Source organism: Mesoplodon mirus (assembly GCF_964341445.2).
Source record: "Mesoplodon mirus genome assembly, chromosome: 5".
In the NCBI taxonomy this organism is placed as follows: domain Eukaryota; kingdom Metazoa; phylum Chordata; class Mammalia; order Artiodactyla; family Ziphiidae; genus Mesoplodon; species Mesoplodon mirus.
In genome coordinates, this window is record NC_138980.1 from 82,819,482 (window position 1) to 82,838,728 (window position 19,247).

The 19,247-nt window shown below is 42.1% G+C and overlaps 2 protein-coding genes across 3 annotated transcripts in view; one reads left to right on the forward strand and one right to left on the reverse strand.

The window, feature by feature from the left end:
• SNX24 (sorting nexin 24) overlaps positions 1-19,247 on the reverse strand; it is a 171,136-nt gene that overhangs the window by 142,290 nt on the left and 9,599 nt on the right. The window lies entirely within an intron of this gene.
• Positions 2,890-5,004, forward strand: LOC309805051 (SNW domain-containing protein 1-like; the record flags this gene model as incomplete). Its single annotated transcript, XM_082622878.1, is given in 2 exon segments — positions 2,890-4,047; positions 4,051-5,004. Coding segments are annotated over 2 exon segments (1,611 nt in total). The 3' UTR covers positions 4,504-5,004.

Below are 19,247 nucleotides of genomic sequence, written 5' to 3' on the forward strand. Positions count from 1 at the left end.
CCTCATTTTCATGTCACTTGGCTGTTCAGAAATATGCTCTGCAGCCCTGTTTACTTCTGCACAAAGTTATCAGATTTCAAAGTTTCTGATCCCATCCTTACCTGATGCTGGTGACAGGCATTCTCTCCTCTCCACCACCACACCCCCAAAGCAACTCAGACATCCCACCTTCTAGAATGTGCCCTCCTCTCCCCAATCCCCGTCAAAAGTGGAATGAACTCTGACACTTCAACAACGGTGGCTGCCACCCTCCAGGAGAAACAGGGAAAAGGCAGTCCTCCACGGGGACCTCTGCCACCTGGCTCTGCCCCATGTACCCAGAATACTTCACCCTCCACCTACCACTACCTCCTGCACACTGGACACTGCTCTCTTCCCATCCCCCATCACATAATGTTCATTTACATGTTTTTACCTTTTGGGGGGTAGGGGTTCCTTCACAAAAGCCTTATCCTTTCCATCTGCTTATCTAGATCCTACCTACGCTTCAAAACACAGCTTAAGCCATTTCTTGTAGGAAGTCTTCCTGGTACTTTACTCCTCACTGATGTCATTCTCAAAACCTCCATTCAGGGGCTTCCCTGGTGGCGCAGTGGTTGAAAGTCCGCCTGCTGATGCAGGGGACACGGGTTCGTGCCCCGGTCCGGGAAGATCCCACATGCCGTGGAGCCGCTGGGCCCGTGAGCCATGGCCGCTGAGCCTGTGTGTTCGCAACGGGAGAGGCCACAACAGTGAGAGGCCCGCGTACCGCAAAAAAAAAAAAACAAAAAAAAAAACCTCCATTCAATACAACTTGCTATTTTTCTACCTATTACCATAAAGCATTCATTAGTGCTTCATGGGTGCTGTGTCATTTGTGTAGAACTAAACTGAAAACTCCTTGAGGGCTGGAATCATGCATTATCGTTGTCAACTGCCCGTAGCTGGCAACAATCAGGGATTCGAAGACTAGATTTACTAAGTTATACAGATTAATTATGCTACTTTATAACAGATAAATGCTTTCCTTCCTTTGTATGCTAAGACTAAGAGCACAAGAGGTTAAATGGCAGTGATCTTTAATAATCTCCATCTATCCTTCATGGAACTATCCCTGAAAATTAACTATCTTACAATGTTACAAATATATTAACTAAGCAGTTGGTCAATTCAAGATATGTTAAGGGCCTTTCAAAGACTAATATTTCTTTATTTTTATAAACTGACACTATGATAAATGGCCAATGAAAATGAATACATTACTAACATAAAGCAAATGTTGTTTTTTAAAAACTCTCCAAATCTAAAAAACTGGAAGATAAACATATACTTTGAAAATGACAGTGCTGTAGTCAACTTAAGAATCCAGGGCCTACCCACATTCATTTAAGAACAATCTGTATAGCACCTGAAGAACATCAATGGAACTGTTTATAAAGGTTTAAATATAAAATCGTGCACAAGAAATTCAGGAGGAAAGATCACAACTCGACAGTTCTCCATCATGCCAGGAGGCGCTCCTGCATAGACCCAGGGCAGCCAAAGGAAGCAAAAACTGGATAAAGCAAACAAAAGAAGTACTTAGTCTAGCTTTTGCATATCTAACGTTAAAACACACACACAAGATTTTAAATCATTTTTCACCATTATTATTTAATAAGCCAGTTCCTGGAACTTTTGGTTCTGTACCCAATATGAAAATGTTTCCTGTATTTTAACTCTGCACATTACTGGACATTCAAGCTTACAAAACACTTCCTTCAATTACCAAAACTCACTCTCCCATGGGCTATCCTTTGTACTGAGTTTCTGTTTCAAGTTTCTCTCCAGGGTTTAATAACGATACTGGAAAACTCTTTTTGGTTTCCTAAATCAACCCCCAATGAACTGGGTGCATGGCTTCCAACTCTGACCTCCAAATCCCAGGAACATTCCAAAAGGTACTAGCATGATGCCCCTCCACCAGGACCACTTGGGCAGCAACAAGACCAGAGCCCTTCGTATCCAACTGGTTCAGGGGGAATCCTGGTCACTGGAGCTGCTGGCACTTTGGTCCCATCCAGAATAACTCTGCACACCGCACCTCTCACCGCACCAGAACCACAGCAGGCTTCATTACAATCTCCGGACAGAAGGCTTACGACATGCAATCTACCTGGCAGGCTAAACAGCTTCCTCCTGTGCAGTGTCGACTCCAAGAGACTTCGGACCCCTGGGCAGGTGGCACTGAGCAGGAGAGCAGGGATGCCCAGGCCAGAGGTAGAGAAGACACGAGAAAAGGTAAAACTCACGTGCTGCCGCAATAAAGAAATCTATCATTCTCCTCCTGTTTTTTAGATCCAGGATAGTAACAGCAACTATTTTTTAGTGTATGTCCAACACCATAGTATGTGCTTTTCACTTGTTATCCCAGTTATATATATATATATATTTTTTGCGGTACGCAGGCCTCTCACTGCTGTGGCCTCCCCCATTGCGGAGCACAGGCTCCGGATGCACAGGCTCAGCGGCCATGGCTCACGGGCCCAGCCGCTCCGCGGCATGTGGGATCTTCCCGGACCGGTGCACGAATCTGTGTCCCCTGCATCGGCAGGTGGACTCTCAACCACTGCGCCACCAGGGAAGCCCCCCTCTCAGTTACATTTTTATCTTCACAACTCTCAGTGCCAGCATTCCCCCAGCCTTACAAATGAAGAGACTGAGTCATCAGGACACCTGTCCAGGTGAGAACCCAGGTCTGGCTTACCTTCAAGCCCAGACACTTTCCGCCCTGCTGCACTCCCCCTAGACTGCATATGCCTCAAGGAAGTGATGGCAAAATATTAAAAGAAGACTTCTTTAGAAGTGCATATTTGCATGGGCAATCCATAAGACTCATCTACGTTTTCCCCATAAAAATGAAGTCATGAGATGGTGCTCACTAGCTTTTTACCTGCACCTACTCAGCTATCTAAGGACCAGCTTGACGCTGAAGAAAAGGCGAGATCGCAGAGACCACAACAGACCTCACTGGTCTCCTCCCGAAGAGAACCTCCCCCATACGGGTACCAGAAAGGCTGGATACCTCGGTTATTAGAGGATTTTGGAGATGGAGGTGCTTTTCTAGAGATCCACGTGGCCCAGTATTCCCTGGGTGTGGGACGTAAGAAAAAAATGTCAAATGCACTGGCCATTCAGGTGGATGCTGAAGGAAAAATTAAGTATGATGCAATTGCTCGACAGGGACAGTCAAAAGACAAGGTCATTTATAGCAAGTACAATGACCTGGTTCCCAAAGAAGTCATGAATGCAGATGACCCAGACCTGCAAAGACATGATGAAGAAGCCATTAAAGAGATAACAGAAAAGACAAGGGTAGCCTTAGAAAAATCCGTATCGCAGAAGGTTGCTGCAGCCATGCCAGTCCGAGCAGCAGCTGATAAACTGGCTCCTCCTCAGTATATCCAATACACACCATCTCAACAAGGAGTGGCGTTCAACTCTGGAGCTAAACAGAGAGTTATTCGAATGGTGGAAATGCAGAAAGATCCGATGGAGCCTCTAAGGTTCAAGATTAATAAGAAGATTCCCCGGGGACCACCTTCTCCTCCTGCACCTGTCATGCATTCTCCTAGCCGAAAGATGACCGTGAAGGAACAACAAGAGTGGAAGATTCCTCCCTGTATTTCAAACGGGAAAAATGCAAAGGGTTATACAGTTCCATTAGATAAATGTCTGGCGGCTGATGGAAGAGGACTGCAGACAGTTCACATCAATGAAAATTTTGCAAAACTGGCCAAAGCCCTCTACATTGCTGATTGGAAGGCTCATGAAGCTGTGGAAATGTGTGCTCAAGTAGAGAGAAAGATGGCTCAAAAAGAAAAGGAGAAACATGAAGAGAAACTTAGAGAAATGGCCCAGAAAGCCAGGGAGAGAAGAGCTGGGATCAAAACCCATGTGGAAAAAGAGGATGGGGAGGCACGTGAGAGGGATGAAATCCGGCATGACAGGCGAAAAGAGAGACAGCATGACCGGAATCTTGCCAGGGCAGCTCCAGATAAGAGGTCGAAACTGCAGAGAAATGAAAATTGAGATATCAGTGAAGTCGTTGCTCTGAGTGTGCCCAATCCTCGGACTTCCAATGAAGTTCAGTATGACCAAAGGCTCTTCAACCAATCCAAGGGTATGGACAGCGGTTTTGCAGGTGGAGAAGTTGAAATTTACAATGTTTATGATCAAGCCTGGAGAGGTGGTAAAGATATGGCCCAGAATATTTACAGGCCCAGTAAAAATCTGGACAAGGACATGTATGGTGATGACCTAGAAGCCAGAATAAAGACTAACAGATTTGTTCCCGATAAGGAGTTTTCTGGTTCAGACCGTAGACAAAGAGGCCGAGAAGGACCAGTTCAGTTTGAGGAGGATCCTTTTGGTTTGGACAAATTTTTGGAAGAAGCCAAAGAGCATGGTGGCTCTAAAAGACCCTCAGATAGCAGCTGCCCCAAGGAACATGAGCATGAAGGCAAGAAGAAGAGAAAGGAGTAGATACTTTCTTCAGAGTGAATGAACTATTATTCATAACCCTAATGATGCAAGTCATATGGGGGAACACTTTGTAAATGGCCAGGATAAAAACTAAATCTGGGTGTCAGAGCCCAGCACTACTTTTTATTATAGGAGAAAGGGGGGGATGGAAAAATTCTACTTTGAATTATTTAGTTTTTTTAAAGAGTGGGTTGTGTTTGTGCTTCTCCCACCTTTTGGCATTTATAGAACATACTGCCCCACACATGAAATTAAGGCCACTTCCTTTTGAGTGACATCAGTACTTTGGGGTTAATATTTTGTCTAAGAATGGCTGCTTACAAATAAAGTTACCCCAACCACAGTACGTAGAAAGAAGGATGTTCACATATTGGAACTGTCCTGCCAAATGATGTTTGCCCCTGTTGTGCTCTGTTTTAATTTGGAGTGGGAAAAGTAAGCTCTTGCTTGGTGCAACTATCTGTTTCCAATAAAAACATTTAGACAAAAAAAAAAAAAATGAAGTCATACACAGATGTAGAGAACAAACACATGGACACCAAGGGGGGAAAGCGGCGGGCGGATGGGGGTGGTGGTGGGATGAATTGGGCGATTGGGACTGACATGTATACACTGATGTGTATAAAAAAATTAATAAATGAAGTCATAATATTCAAGCTCTCTGGAGTTCTAAGTAAACTTTTTTCATGGTACTGTATTTTCCATTTGGTAAAACTTTATCATTAATTGGTTTTGACAGAGTGTGTCTACCGGACATGAGAAAATCCTAAACAGTTCATGAATAAAATAAACACAGGTCAAACTCTAATTCAACTTCATGAACCCCAAATCCCTTTGCCATACTGGAATTTCTATGAAATGTTTACTTGAAAGGCATTATTTTTGTTGTTTTTGTTTTGCTTTGGTGGTAAAGTGAAGGAACAGGAGAGGGGTTCACAGTACCCAATGTACTCAAATCAGGAATCCCCCACAAGCCTAACTTAGGGAACTCTCTACAGAAATCCAACATAAAGACTTACATTCTTAGAAACAAATGCCAACACTAACTACTACAGAACCAACCACGTGTTAAGGGCTGTACACCTATGATTTCACTTGATTAAAACAATCCCAAATGGATATAAAGCATTCCTAGTATGCCTATTTATGGGAACCAAGGCTCAAAGCATTTAAACAACTGGGGACTGTTAAACACATGGTTAGGAAGTGGCTGGGTGTCATCCAAGGTCCACTCTTCAACAGTATTGCTACTTCCCTTCTCATAGAAAGTTCTCTCAAGGAGGTCAAGGTTACAAAATAAACACAAGCATCTGCCTGATTCACAAAGGCTGGCTCTAATGCTGCATGGGGCAGTATCAGAACAAGTACAACACGGTGACACGTGTCCAGCACCCAAGGACGCTCGCACATCAATTTTCCCCTCTACTTGGACCATCGCACCCATTTAATGCTCCCTGGTTCCCCCATGTGTTAGACAACAAGGAAACTTGTTGGGAGACCCCGCTCCCAGCTGTCTTTCACACAGGCTTCTAGACTGTGTTTTGGTACCTGGCCTTCAGAGAAGGACTGAGCCAAGGCTGGGAAGGCAGAGAGAGGCCTAATTACAGCAGTAATTCTTTTTGCACTAAATGTAATCTGAGGCAGACCCTTGCCAGGTAGTTCACATGCCTCATGCCATTTAATATTGGCAATGACTTTATGGTTAGGTATTATCGTTCACCTGTTTTAAAGATAAAACTGAAGTTACCAGTTTGCTCATATTGAAGCTTGTTAACGTAACTGTGTTTATACATTCAGCTCTCCACGGAGCAATACAGGATTAGTTGATTTAACTATAGCTCAAGTGCACATGGTGTTCACAAACAGTAAGAATCTTTCTGAAAGAGAGTTCTGGGATTTCTTGTGGGTCTTGGAAAGAAACTGCTGAAAGTGATGGCAACCTTAGGGCCCAGTACAGCACCTGGTGTACTGTAGGCCTTCAAGAACCATTGGTTGAGGACTTGCCTGGTGGCACAGTGGTCAAGAATCTGCCTGCCAGTGCAGGGGACACGGGTTCGAACCCTGGTCCGGGAAGACCCCACATGCCACACAGCAACTAAGCCCGTGCGTCACAACTACTGAGCCTGCGCCCTAGGGCCCGCGAGCCACAACTACTGAGCCCGCACACCACAACTACTGAAGCCCGTGCACCTAGAGCCCGTGCTCCACAACAAGAGAAGCCACTGCAATGAGAAGCCCGTGCACCACAACGAGGAGTAGCCCCCGCTCGCTGTAACTAGAGAAAGCCCACGCGCAGCAATGAAGACCCAACGCAGCCAAAAATAAATAAATAGACAAATGTATTAAAAAAAAAAAGAAAAAAAGAACCATTGGTTGGGTAGTTCCCTGACTGTTTGTGCTTTCACTGCTGAGGGCCTGGGTTCAATCCCTAGTCTGGGAACTAAGATCCCCCAAGCCACGTGGCCAAACACAAGGAAAAAAAAAAAGAACCATTGGCTGAATAAATGAATGCAAGTAAATATCGGGGCTGATGAAATTGTGCCTCACACTCCACATCTCCATGCCTTCACCCAGCCCTCACCCACTGCCACCTCTCATGGCTCCGGCCTGTGCCTGGTACTTGTGCCGGGCTCTCCCTGCCAGCCCCGCCTGGGGCCCTACACAGCACCCAGTACACGAACTTACTCACCCTAATCACGTGAACTCTGAGCTAAACTTCCAATAAAGCAGACTGTCAGCCTCCACAGCCAGGCATTTAGAATCCTCTAGGTCACAGGAAGATGAACTCCACAGAACTTTTCTAAAACCAGGACTCACTGAAGGAACAAACCCTGACTGCAGAAAGAGCTTCTAACACAAAACTCTAGGTTACAGTGACATTCGTTCAAACTGCCGTCATCTGAACCTGGCAAAACCTGAACACTGATGAGTCAGAAGTCAAAAGTTCTACTTCTGCTCAGATAAAAGCACACAAGAATGGGTCTGGGTGGGGACTGGCCCAGCCCCACTGCCAGGCCAGAGCCATATGCTAAAACACTTAACAGATTTAGGTTTGGTTGTCTGGCTTCTTCTAAAAAGACCTTCTTATATCAGGAGAAAGGAGGAAAACAATTCAAAGTTTTACCTGCGAACACTATTAGGAGTCTACAGTGAAGAAGAGTGGCTGGAATTTCATCTAAGCACTCAGTGATCAATAAATAAATAGCAGTTGTCAACAATCGGTTGTTTAACCACATAATCAACATTCTTCATTTGTTTTTACATATGAGGTGATAAGCACACTTTAGATGTCATCCTCTAATCTGAAAGCATTGCAAGGGTCTTTTGATATGCTTTTTTTTTTTTAGTTTTTTTTTTGCAGTATAATTTTTTACATCTTTATTGGAGTATAACTGCTTTACAACGGTGTGTTAGTTTCTGCTTTATAACAAATTGAATCAGCTATAATGCTTTTTAAAAATAATTCATTTAAAAAGATACAAATGAACTTACTTACAAAACAGAAATAGATCCACAGACATAGAAAACAAACATGGTTACCAAGGGGGAAAGGGGAGGGGGATAAATTAGGAGTTTGGGATTAAAATATACACACTACTATATATAAAATAGATATACTCAATATATATATATATATATATATTTTTTTTTTTTTTTTTTTTTGCGGTACACGGGCCTCTCCCGTTGCAGAGCACAGGCTCTGGACGTGCACGCCCAGCGGCCATGGCTCACCACGGGCCCAGCCGCTCTGCGGCATGTGGGATCTTCCCGGACCGGGGCACAAACCCGTGTCCCCTGCATCGGCAGGCGGACTGTCAACCACTGCGCCACCAGGGAAGCCCGATATACTCAATATTTTGTAATAATCTACAAGGGAAAAGAATCTGAAAAAGAATATATATATACACACACACACACCAGAATCACTGTGCTGTAACACCTGAAACAACATTGTAAATCAACTATACTTCAATAAAATACATAAAAATCTAAGAACATAAAAAACAATAATTCATTTAAAGCAGTGAATTAAATATGAAACTACTCAAAGGTGAAAAAAATTTAACACTAGATGAAAGAAAGGTAAAATAGATGATGAAATATTAACCTCTATTGGCAAAAATTTAATTAGAAGTATTAGAAATAACAACAGCTGCCCCAGTCAGAGAGTTCTTACTATGAGGCTGATACTTAATTTGAGACCCTTGAGAGAAAACTGAGGTCAGCACTTTAGGGAACAGAGGGAGGGTGATGACTTGCACAAGTTGCCTTGCTGGGAAGTTACAAGCCAGAATGTGGTACCAAGTCTGTCTGGCTCCAAAGCTTACCAGTGACACTCCTTAGAAGTTCCTCAAACTAGCTGACATCAGGAAAGCTTTTTCTAAGTTCATTTGTTTATGGATCCAAAGACTTAAGAGTGTTTTAAGTGCTCAGTCTTAGGTGCACTTTGGCTGAATCAGAATGTAAATCAGTCCTTTAAAGCTTTAAAACAAAGCTGACATATCTCCTTCATGCTAAATATACACTCTACAGGGCATCTTTTTCAAAATAGGGTAAGCCACCTCCTCAGTTTGCAGGCTTAGCTACAAATTAAAATCACCTGAAGAGCTCAACCTACCAAAGCCTGGGCTCCAATCACCTGAGAGTCTCTGGGGATGGAGCCTGAAAGTGCTCTTAAGAACCACTGACTTAGCCTATTAAGATGTGCTGGGGCAAGTAACCTCCCTTAATGATCTCCACAAGCATCGTGGGGATATTTTTAGTGCAGTTCTTAACTTTTACTGCTCATCAGAATCACCCAGAGACTTTTAAAAAGTTCCAGTGCTCAACCCATACTCCAGAACCATTAGACTGTCTGAGGGTAGGACCCAGGCATCTCTAGTTTATAAAGATCTCCAGGTGATTCCAAGGTGCAGCAAGAGCTGAGGACCACAGCCTTAGCAGCTAATTATTTGCACTAGAAGTTCAATCCCTCACTTGGATGGCATCCCAACGGGTCATCCACCAGCAGCACCATCACATCGACGATAGCCTTTTTCTCAGACTCCCTGCCTTCTCCCGAGGTTGGTGATGACGCCTGAAAGTCTTTCCGTTTGGCAGTCACAACTGCGTTTCCACTTATGGGAAATGCTGCCTGACTCTCCCCTCAGTCCTTCAGAATGGTTCCTACTATTGAATGATTCATCTCATACACACATACAACATGGGTCATTCTCTCACCACTTTCAGTTTTATTACCTCCACTTCCTTTTCTCACTCACTGGGCATTTTCAACACTGTCACTTTTTTTGACCTCGTGGACCATATGGGGTTGATGCTGTTCTGGGCATTGGAACCTGGGCAGAAAGCTACAGTGCGGCTGAAACTAACCTGACATCTGACATCCCAGGACTCTGCCATTCACTGGAGGTGGGCAGAGCTGCTATCCTGTTTGTTCTAGAGGGTAGCTGTAAAAGTTGACATGAGAAGTTTTAAAAGAGAAGAGCTTTGTGCTGCCTTTCCTTGAGAAGCAAAACTCAGAAGGTTATCCTGAAATTCCCAAATGCACACTTGTTGATTAATAACAAATCTGCATGGTTGAGAAGAATAAAAACCTTTGCACGTTTCAGTTCTAAACTTTTGAATTATGTAAACCTTCTTACATGGGACATAAGTGAAAAAAATTCTACAGTGAAGCAAAATGCTTTTTATCCAACAATATTTATATGCAAAAGAAGCAGCATTCACTGTGAAGATATTCTCTCAAAGGGCAAGTAAGGTGTTGATTAAAGCTTCCCTAAAACATATACTATTTTGGACTACTAATGAATGGCTGACAAGATTAATCTACATTTTCACCATGAAAACAATCCTCCCTCCAGGCACACACAACAACATCAATGAAAAAGTCCCTAGCACTAAAAAAAAAAAAATGCGTTTGCTTGATAAAGTACTTCCTGTACTAGGTAAGACTTTGTTCATTACTTCGAAAAATGCTTTCAATGCTATCTCAGATTTTTTCTGCAAAACTGGCAATGGAAAACCCATGGACAATGAATTCAGAGTCTATGATGGAAAAAACAGATCTGATTTCCCTACAAATTATAAGATAAAATGTAGCAATAATTTACTCCAATAATTTTTATGGGAAAGATTAAGAGTATTGACTTTCAAAATAAGGTCTCCACTAATGTCCTAAGTTAATTTCAATCCTCTACCTAACAACTGGTACTTGAGAAGGAATTTTAGGATAATATTTAAAAGTTAATTAAAAACAGTGTAAGCATTCATGTCAGTCAAGCATGACCTCTGCTCTACAATGCATTTAAATGCATGTCACCTTGACCTGTAACACAGCAATGTAAAAAATTTTGGTCAATATAAATCAAATGTACACTAATTTATTCAGCAGGTTTCCTGGTATCTGAATCAACATTAGAAATCTAACCAGTATTTGTTATTCTGCTATTGACAAAAGGAAGCATATTTAAATGATAACAAGTACTCATGGGTGTCATTTGGAAGTTAAATTGTTCCCCAAGGACAGCCTCCGTAAACATCTACATTTAAAGGTCATTTACCACCAAATTATGAACAACTGTTGCATTTATTAGCACAAGTTCAATAGTTTGGAAGCTGCAGCCATCAATTTTTACTGACAGTGAGATCTAATTGTTCACTAATAATAAACAAGGAAAACAGACCATTTCTATAAACTTTTATTCCCTGCACTATGATCACTTTTTTAAAATGGAGGTACAAAAACCTTCCATAGGTATGTATTTGAAGAGAAAACGTTCCAACTTCAGGGAGAACTAAAGCATAGTTTAAAATAAATATCAGATAACAAAATATAAAAGCTCGTTTTCTCATGTTATATTCATCTGAACAAAAACAAAAAGGAGAAAAACACTACAATGTTTATATATGAATGAAGTGTCTAATTTTACTTTTAGATGGAAGTGTGATGGTTAACTTTACCATGAGGTGCCTGGATATTCAGTTAAACATTATTCTGGGTGTTGCTGTGAGAGTTTTGAGATGAGATTAATATTTAAACCAGTAGACTAAGTAAAGCAGGTTGCCCTCCATAACGTGGTGGGCCTCTTTGGATTTTGGATGCAACATATTCTGGTCCCTTTACCAAGTGACCTAAAAAGCTGCTAGTTTTGAGTGCACCCCAGAACAAGAGGAGGCTCTGGAATAGGTCCTGCTGCTGTTCAAGCGGCTCTGCCACTTGGGCCATGATGATCCGGCAGATCCAATGGTGCTAGAAGGGCAGTAGCACATGGGGATGGTGTTTGGAGCCTTCGGCAGGACCTTGCAGATGCCTCACAGCGCAGGTCTTTAGGATTCTGGAGCAAAGCTCTGCCATCCTCCGTGGATACCCACTCTCCTTTTGAGGAACAGCTCTTGGCCTACTAACGGGCTTGAGTAGAGACTGAACACTTAGCCAGGACCAAGTTACCATGCAACCTGAACTGTCCATCAGGAACTGGGTGCTATTTGGCTCACCAGGCTAAAAGTTGGGCATGCACAGCAATACTTCATCATTAAACAGGAGTGGTACGTATGTGATTGGGCCCAAGAAGGCTGTGAAGGCACAAGTAAGTTACTTGAAGAAGTGGCCCAAATGCCCATGGTTCCCACTCCTGCTACATTACCGTCTCTCTCCTAGCCTAACCTATGGTCACTTGGGGAATTCCCTATGATCAGGTGATAGAGGAAGAAAAGACCTCTGCCTGGTCTACAGATGGTTCTGTACCATAGGCAGGCACCACCTGAAAGTGGACACCCCATCAATACGGGCCCCTTTCAGGGACACCCTTGGAAAACAATGGTGAAAGGAAATCCTCCCTGTGGGCAAATTGTGAGCAATGCACCTGGTTGTTCACTTTGCTTGGAAGGAGAAATGGGCGGATGTGCTACCACATACCAATTCATAGGTTGTGAGCAATGATTTGGCCGGATGATCAGGGAGCTGGAAAGAATATGATTGGACAACGGTGACAAGGAAATCTGAGGAAGAGGTATGTGGACAGACCTCTCCGAATAGGCAAAAAACATGAAGATATTTGTGTCCCATGTGAATGCTCTCCAAAGGGCAACCTCAGCAGAGGAGGATTTTAATAATCAACTGAATAAGAGGACCTGTTCTGTGGATACCAGTCAGCCTCCTTCCCCAGCCACCCCTGTCATCGCCCAATGAGCTCATGAACAAAGTGGTCAAGGTGGTAGGGATGGAGGTTATGCATGGGCTCAGCAACATGGCCTTCCACTCACCAAGGCTGACCTGGCTACAGCCACTGCTGAGTGCCAGCAGTAGAGACCAACACTGAGCTCTTAATATGGCATCATTCCCCAGGGTGATCAGCCAGCTTCCTGGTAGTAAGTTGATTACGTTGGACCACTTCCATCATGGAAGGGACAATGTTTTGTCCTTACTGAAACAGACCCTTACTCTGGATACAGATCTGCCTTCCATACATGCAATGCTTTTGCCACGACTACCATCCATGGGCTTGTGGAATGAATACCTTATCCACCATCACGGCATTCCACAGCACAGCATTGATTCTGATCAAATAACTCATTTCACAGCAAATAAAGTGATGCAATGGGCCCATGATCGTGGAATTACTGGTATTACCATGTTCCCCACCATCCTGAAGCAACTGGTTTGACAGAAGGTGGAATGGCCTTTTGCAGACTCAGTTACAGTCTCAGCCACGGGGCAATACCTTGCAGGGTGGGACAAGGTTCTCTAGGAAGGTGGATAATGCTCTGAATCAGCATCCAATATAAGGTGCTCTTTCTCCCAAAGCCAGGATTCACAGACCCAAGAATAGAGAAGTGGAAATGGGAGTGACACAATTCACTATTACCCCTACGGACCCACTGGCAAAAATCTTGCTTCCTGTCCCCATGAATTTATGCTCAGCTGGCCTAGAAGTCCTAGCTCCAAAGGGGAAAAAATGCTTCTATGCTTCTACCAAGAGACACAACAATGATTCCACTGAACTAAAATTTAAGACTATCACCTGGCCACTTTGATCTCCACGTGTCTCTAAGTAAGTAAGTGCAGAGGGAGTTACTGTGCCGGATGGGGCGACTGATCCTGATTGCCAAGGGGAAACTGGACCAGTACTCCACAATGGAGGTAAGGGAGAGTGTATCTGCAGCACAGGAGATCCATTAGGATGTCTCGTAATATTACGATGCCCTGTGATAAAAGTCAACACAAAACTATAACAATCCAATTCAAGCAGAACTACTAACATCTCAGACCCTTTGGGAATGAAGGTTTGGGTCACTTCACTAGGTAAAGAACCAAGAGCAGCTAATGTACTTGCTGAAGGCAAGGAGAATTATGCACCGGGCAGTGAAAGAAGGTAGTTATAAACATCAGCTGCAAACTTGTGACCAGTTATAGAAATGAGGACTGTAATTGTCATGAGTATTTCCTTCTGATTATGTTATGAATATGTTTGTGTGCACATATAAATGTGTACATACATATATTAATATACAGAAAGCAAATATCTTTGTTTTCTTCCCTCTTTTATCTCCTCATTGTGTAACATAAGATGTACTGACTTTATACAGGAGTATTTAAGTATTGTTAACTTTACATCATAGTATTTAAGTTTCAGGATGTCCTGACTCAAGGACCTTAACTCCTCTTCTGGGTAAGGGGTTAGAGTGTTTTCAGTTGTATACAGGATAGTTGTATCATGTGAGGCAGAATTATGACCTTACTGTCATCTTTATTTGGAGATTAAGTATGGTTTAAGGAGATGCACATGGGTGCCAAGTTGGTAAGGGGTGGACTTGGAATGGTTAATTTTATATGTCAGTTTGACTGACCCACAAGATGCCCAGATATTTGGTCAAACATTTCAAATTAAGCAGGTCCAAAACTAGGACTTCTGATCTTTCCCCCAAAATGTGCTCTACCCAAATTCATCCACATTTCAGTAAACAGTGCCCCCATTCTTCCATTTGCTCAAGCTAAATATCTTGGAGTCATCCCGTTCCTCATTTTTTCTCACACTCCATATCTAATCCATCAGTGAATCCTGTTGGCTCCATCATCAAAATCTGTCCAGAATCCATCTATCTTCCACCACTTTCACCTACAGAACTGTTCTAAGCCATCATCATCTTTTATGTAGGATACTATAATAGCTTCCTAACTGAGCTTCCAGCCTGTACCTGACCCTCCTATAGTTTATCTTCCACACTGAAATGAGACTGATTCTTTTCAAACTTAACTCATGTAACTAACATGTAAGGACGGGGATTTCCATCTGTTTTCTCTGCTACTGTGTCCTCGGCATCTAGAAGAGTGCCACTACACTGATCATGTGGTTAGTAATCAATACATACTTGGTGAATCAAATCATTCCTCTGCTTCCCTTCTGTCAGAGTAAAAGCCTTATCCCTCCTTCCCAGACCTACTGGCTATGCACTGCCCAAACCACCACCTCACCTCACATTATCCGCCCCCATCACACTACCTATGACCTCATCCCCTATTACCCCCTATTCTCTGACTCCAGTCCAACCTCACTGGACTCCTTTCAACATCTAAAACACACTGGGCACATTCCTATCTCATGCCCTTTGCACACACTGTTCCTGCTGCCTAGACAATGTTCCCTAGATAACCTCATGACTCACCCCTCACCTCCTTCAGGGCTCTGTTCCAATGTCACTTTCCCAGGGAGGGCTTCTCTGATGCTCCCCCCGGCACTCTTTATCCCCCTTCCCTTGTTTATTTTACTCAGCACTTATCACTATCTGAGATATTATACAATTTAATTATCATGTTTATTTCTGCCCTTCTCCACCCATCCAACTAGAATGTAAGCTTCTTGAGGGTAGAAACTGTTGACCTGACTCTCCTTGAAGAGAGACCTTTGTCTGTTTTGTTCATTGCTATATCCCAAACAGGTGGATTACTGCTTGCCACTCAGTAGGTAGTCAGTAAATATTTGTTAAATATTTATTTAACAAATGAGTGATCTGTTTCCATTTTCTCTTGGTATTATCAACAACGCTACAATGAATAACTTTACATGTATATCCTGTGCATTCATGGATACAGACCAAAAAGTGGGAAGCCTGGGTCAAAGGCTTATATAAATATTTTATTTAATAAATATTGTCAAACTGACCTCCAAAACAGATTCTCCAAGTTATAGTCTCACCAACAGTAGGAAAGTCTCAGCAACAGACAGTAAAGAACCGTCTCCCCTCACCCTCATTTTCATCAGTACTGGTTTTTAATCAATCTTTTTCACTTTGCCTATCGAATTTTTTAAAAACTTGGTTTCAACTTTGCCCTTCCTTAATTACTAGTGAGACTAACTATCTTGGCATATGTTTTTGGTCATTTGTACCTCTGATATTTCTCTCCTCTTAAAAACAAACAAACAAACAAACACTCTCATTACTTGTAGAGCTTCCAGGACAAAATTTTACCTGGGGATCTACAGTCCCACTAAACCACTCAACCCAACCTTCAAACTCCAGTCCCACCCCACCACTTACCCACTACCCAGACTTCTCACCCTTCCCAAGGCCCTTCCTTGAACCTGAAATGATCTTCGTCCCTTTCTCAAACTGGCAAACTGCCCCTCATACTTCCAGAACAGGCTCTCATGTCAGCTACCCTGCACCCAAAATACCAGTGCAATGCCTGCGAGAAAGGAGGCACATAATAACCACAAGAATGAATTGTTGCTCTACTGGGCTTGTGTAATTTTGAAAATAAGACTGAGTTCCACTGGCAAGGTGAAGAGAACGGGGAGGGTGTATAAGAGAGAGAAGCTCACGGTTTCTAAAACAATTTCTAAATTCCTAAATTTATCTAAACTCAAAGAACTAAGAAAAGGCAGATGGTGAGACTCAACCCACATACTGGTTCTTCCTTAGAATAAAAACTTTTAAGTGAAAACCTGAGTAATCTGCGCTTTTAATAAAAATCAACAAGAGGACAGTAGCATATTTAAAATACCTACAACACTCCCTTCAAAAAAGGGGGGAGAAACTAGAAGGGGGACACAGAATATTTCAAATATGCCCAATCCAGTCATCAGAATTTAGCCAGCAAACTACATGGAATCTACATTCAGATACCATTTTCACCGATCAGATTGGCAAAAATCCAAAAGCCTGACAACATGCTCAATTGGCAAGCTTGTGAGGAAACCAGAACTCTCATAAACTGCTATGGGAGTGCAAAATTGCACAATTCAAGGAAGGGAATTTGACAATGCCTGGCAAAATTAAATACGCATTTACCTTTTGATCTTGTAACCCACTGCTAGGAATCTATTTTAAAGATACACTGACAAAAATACAAAAACACATATGGACAAGGCTATTGACTGCAGCCAACGATGGAGAGCAAAGAGCTATAGAAAAGAATGCAGCATCTCGGCGTATGCCCATGTAGTCATCTCCAGGATATACTGTTATGTAAAAAAAAAAAAAAAAAGCAGGTGGAAGAAAATGTTTTAATGTGTTACTGTTTAATCTAAGAACAGGAGCAGAGGAACGAGCATATTTGTATTTGTGTATATATATATTTGTAGTATAAGGATAAACCATAACCTTTTTTTCTTAATGGTCATTAATGGCAGAGGAAGGAAACGGTGAATAGGACATAAACAGAAGTTAGATTTCCACAGATAAACCTGATGCAGTAGATACTTTACACAAGTACAAAACAAAATTAATTTTTAAAAAATCCCTATGAATACAAAATAAAATGAGACTGGGTAGCTAGTTGGTGTTATCAGAGATGCAGATCCCACGGATGTGGAGGGCTGATCACGGGACTTGAGCATCCTGGGATTTTGGTATGCAGAGCGGATCCTGGAACCAATCAATGGGCCACAGATAACGAGGGACAACTGTACTGAGATTTTCAGTGTGGGAGAAAGGAGACACAGTTGAAGACACAAGTGAATAAGAAAATAAATTCCTTCCTTGACCACAGAAAAGATCTAGAGACCTCCACAAATGTGATCGTCCCTTGGAATCTGTGGGGGATGAGTTCCAGGAGCCCCAAACTCTGTGGATGCTCAAGTCCTTTACAAAAAAGGACACTGTACAGTAAATACAGTCTGCTCTCCATATCCGTGTGCTTGGCATCTGCCGATTCCATGAACTGCGAAAAGGTTTAGGTTGGTTGAATGGGTGTGAAACCCACAGATCCGGCAAGCCGACCCTATATACCCCATGCCCAGATCATGGTCTCTAAACATTTCCCACTAAAGGTAACCAGACACAGCACCCAACTTGAAAAAGCCAAACTTGAAAATGACCAAAGACGGGACAAAAAGTATATAAGAATGACAAAGGCAGTGGACTGAACTACATAAAACATGCTAATATACATAAATTCATAACAGTGCTAATTTTTAAAAGAAAGCCTCTATGATCACCTTTAGTTTGTGATCTTTGGAGGCAACCAATCCATAATGTTGACAAATAAATAATAAGAGAAAGAATCAAGAATTTATCCTGCCTTTCCTATAAAAACTAAGCTTCAGAGTAACTAATTTATGAGGCAAAGTTCCTTCTTTATACATGTATTCAAGCCAATAAATGAAGATAGAAGAATAAAATTAGTATATCAATGCTAAGCAACCACTAATGAATTAATAGATTCCTTATTAATTAACATTAATTAATACTAATTAATTAATATTGATTAATATTAATAGGCAATGTTCTTCGAGGGCTGCTAGCATCACAAATCAAATCTTAAAATGACCAAGCCTCTACCTTTTTACCATGTAAGGAACAGAAAAATGTGTTAATATTTTTATATTACACATGACAAGGATGTAATGACAAGGATGTAATCAGCAAAATCCAGTGTGGGAAACTCTATGAGACAAATGTCACAGTTTATACAACAAAATAATTGTTAAAAACAAAAAAGCAAGGGAGAGAGGTAGAAAAAGAACCTATAGATTGAAAAAGATATATTAAGCAATCACATTGAATAGACCTAGTTTCAATCCCAATTCAAACAAGCTGCATTAAAAAAAAAAAAGAACATGAATGGGAAAATTAAGGAAATGTAAAAATGGATTGATATTTACAATATTGATGAATTATGGCTTATTTTTAAATAATCTGATAATAATATTGTGATTGTTTTCTAAAAGGGGAATCTTTATTTTTTAGACATACAAACTGAAAATATTCACTGATAGGTCTGAGGTTTCCTTCAAAATGAAATCTTGGGGAGGCTGTGCAAGGAGCAGTGGGAAAGAATAGGAGACAAAACTGGCCATGAGTTTATCATTTTTAAAGCTGGGTAAAGGGCTTCCCTGGTGGCGCAGTGGTTAAGAATCCGCCTGCCAATGCAGGGGACACGGGTTCGATCCCTGGTCCGCGAAGATCCCGCGTGCCTCGGAGCAACTAAGCCCGTGTGCCACAACTACTGTGCCTGCGCTCTAGAGCCCGCAAGCCACAACAACTGAGCCCACTTGTCCCAGCTACTAAGCCCGCGCACCTAGAGCCCGTGCTCTGAAGCAAGAGAAGCCACTGCAATGAGAAGCCCGCGCACAACAACAAAGAGTAGCCCCTGCTCGCCGCAACTAGAGAAAGCCAGCGCATCAACGAAGACCCAATGCAGCCAAAAATAAATAAAATAAATTTTTAAAAGTTAAAAAAAAAAAAAAAGCTGAGTAAAAAGGTCACTATTCTCTGCAGTGCTGGAGATGTTGAAATTTTCCATA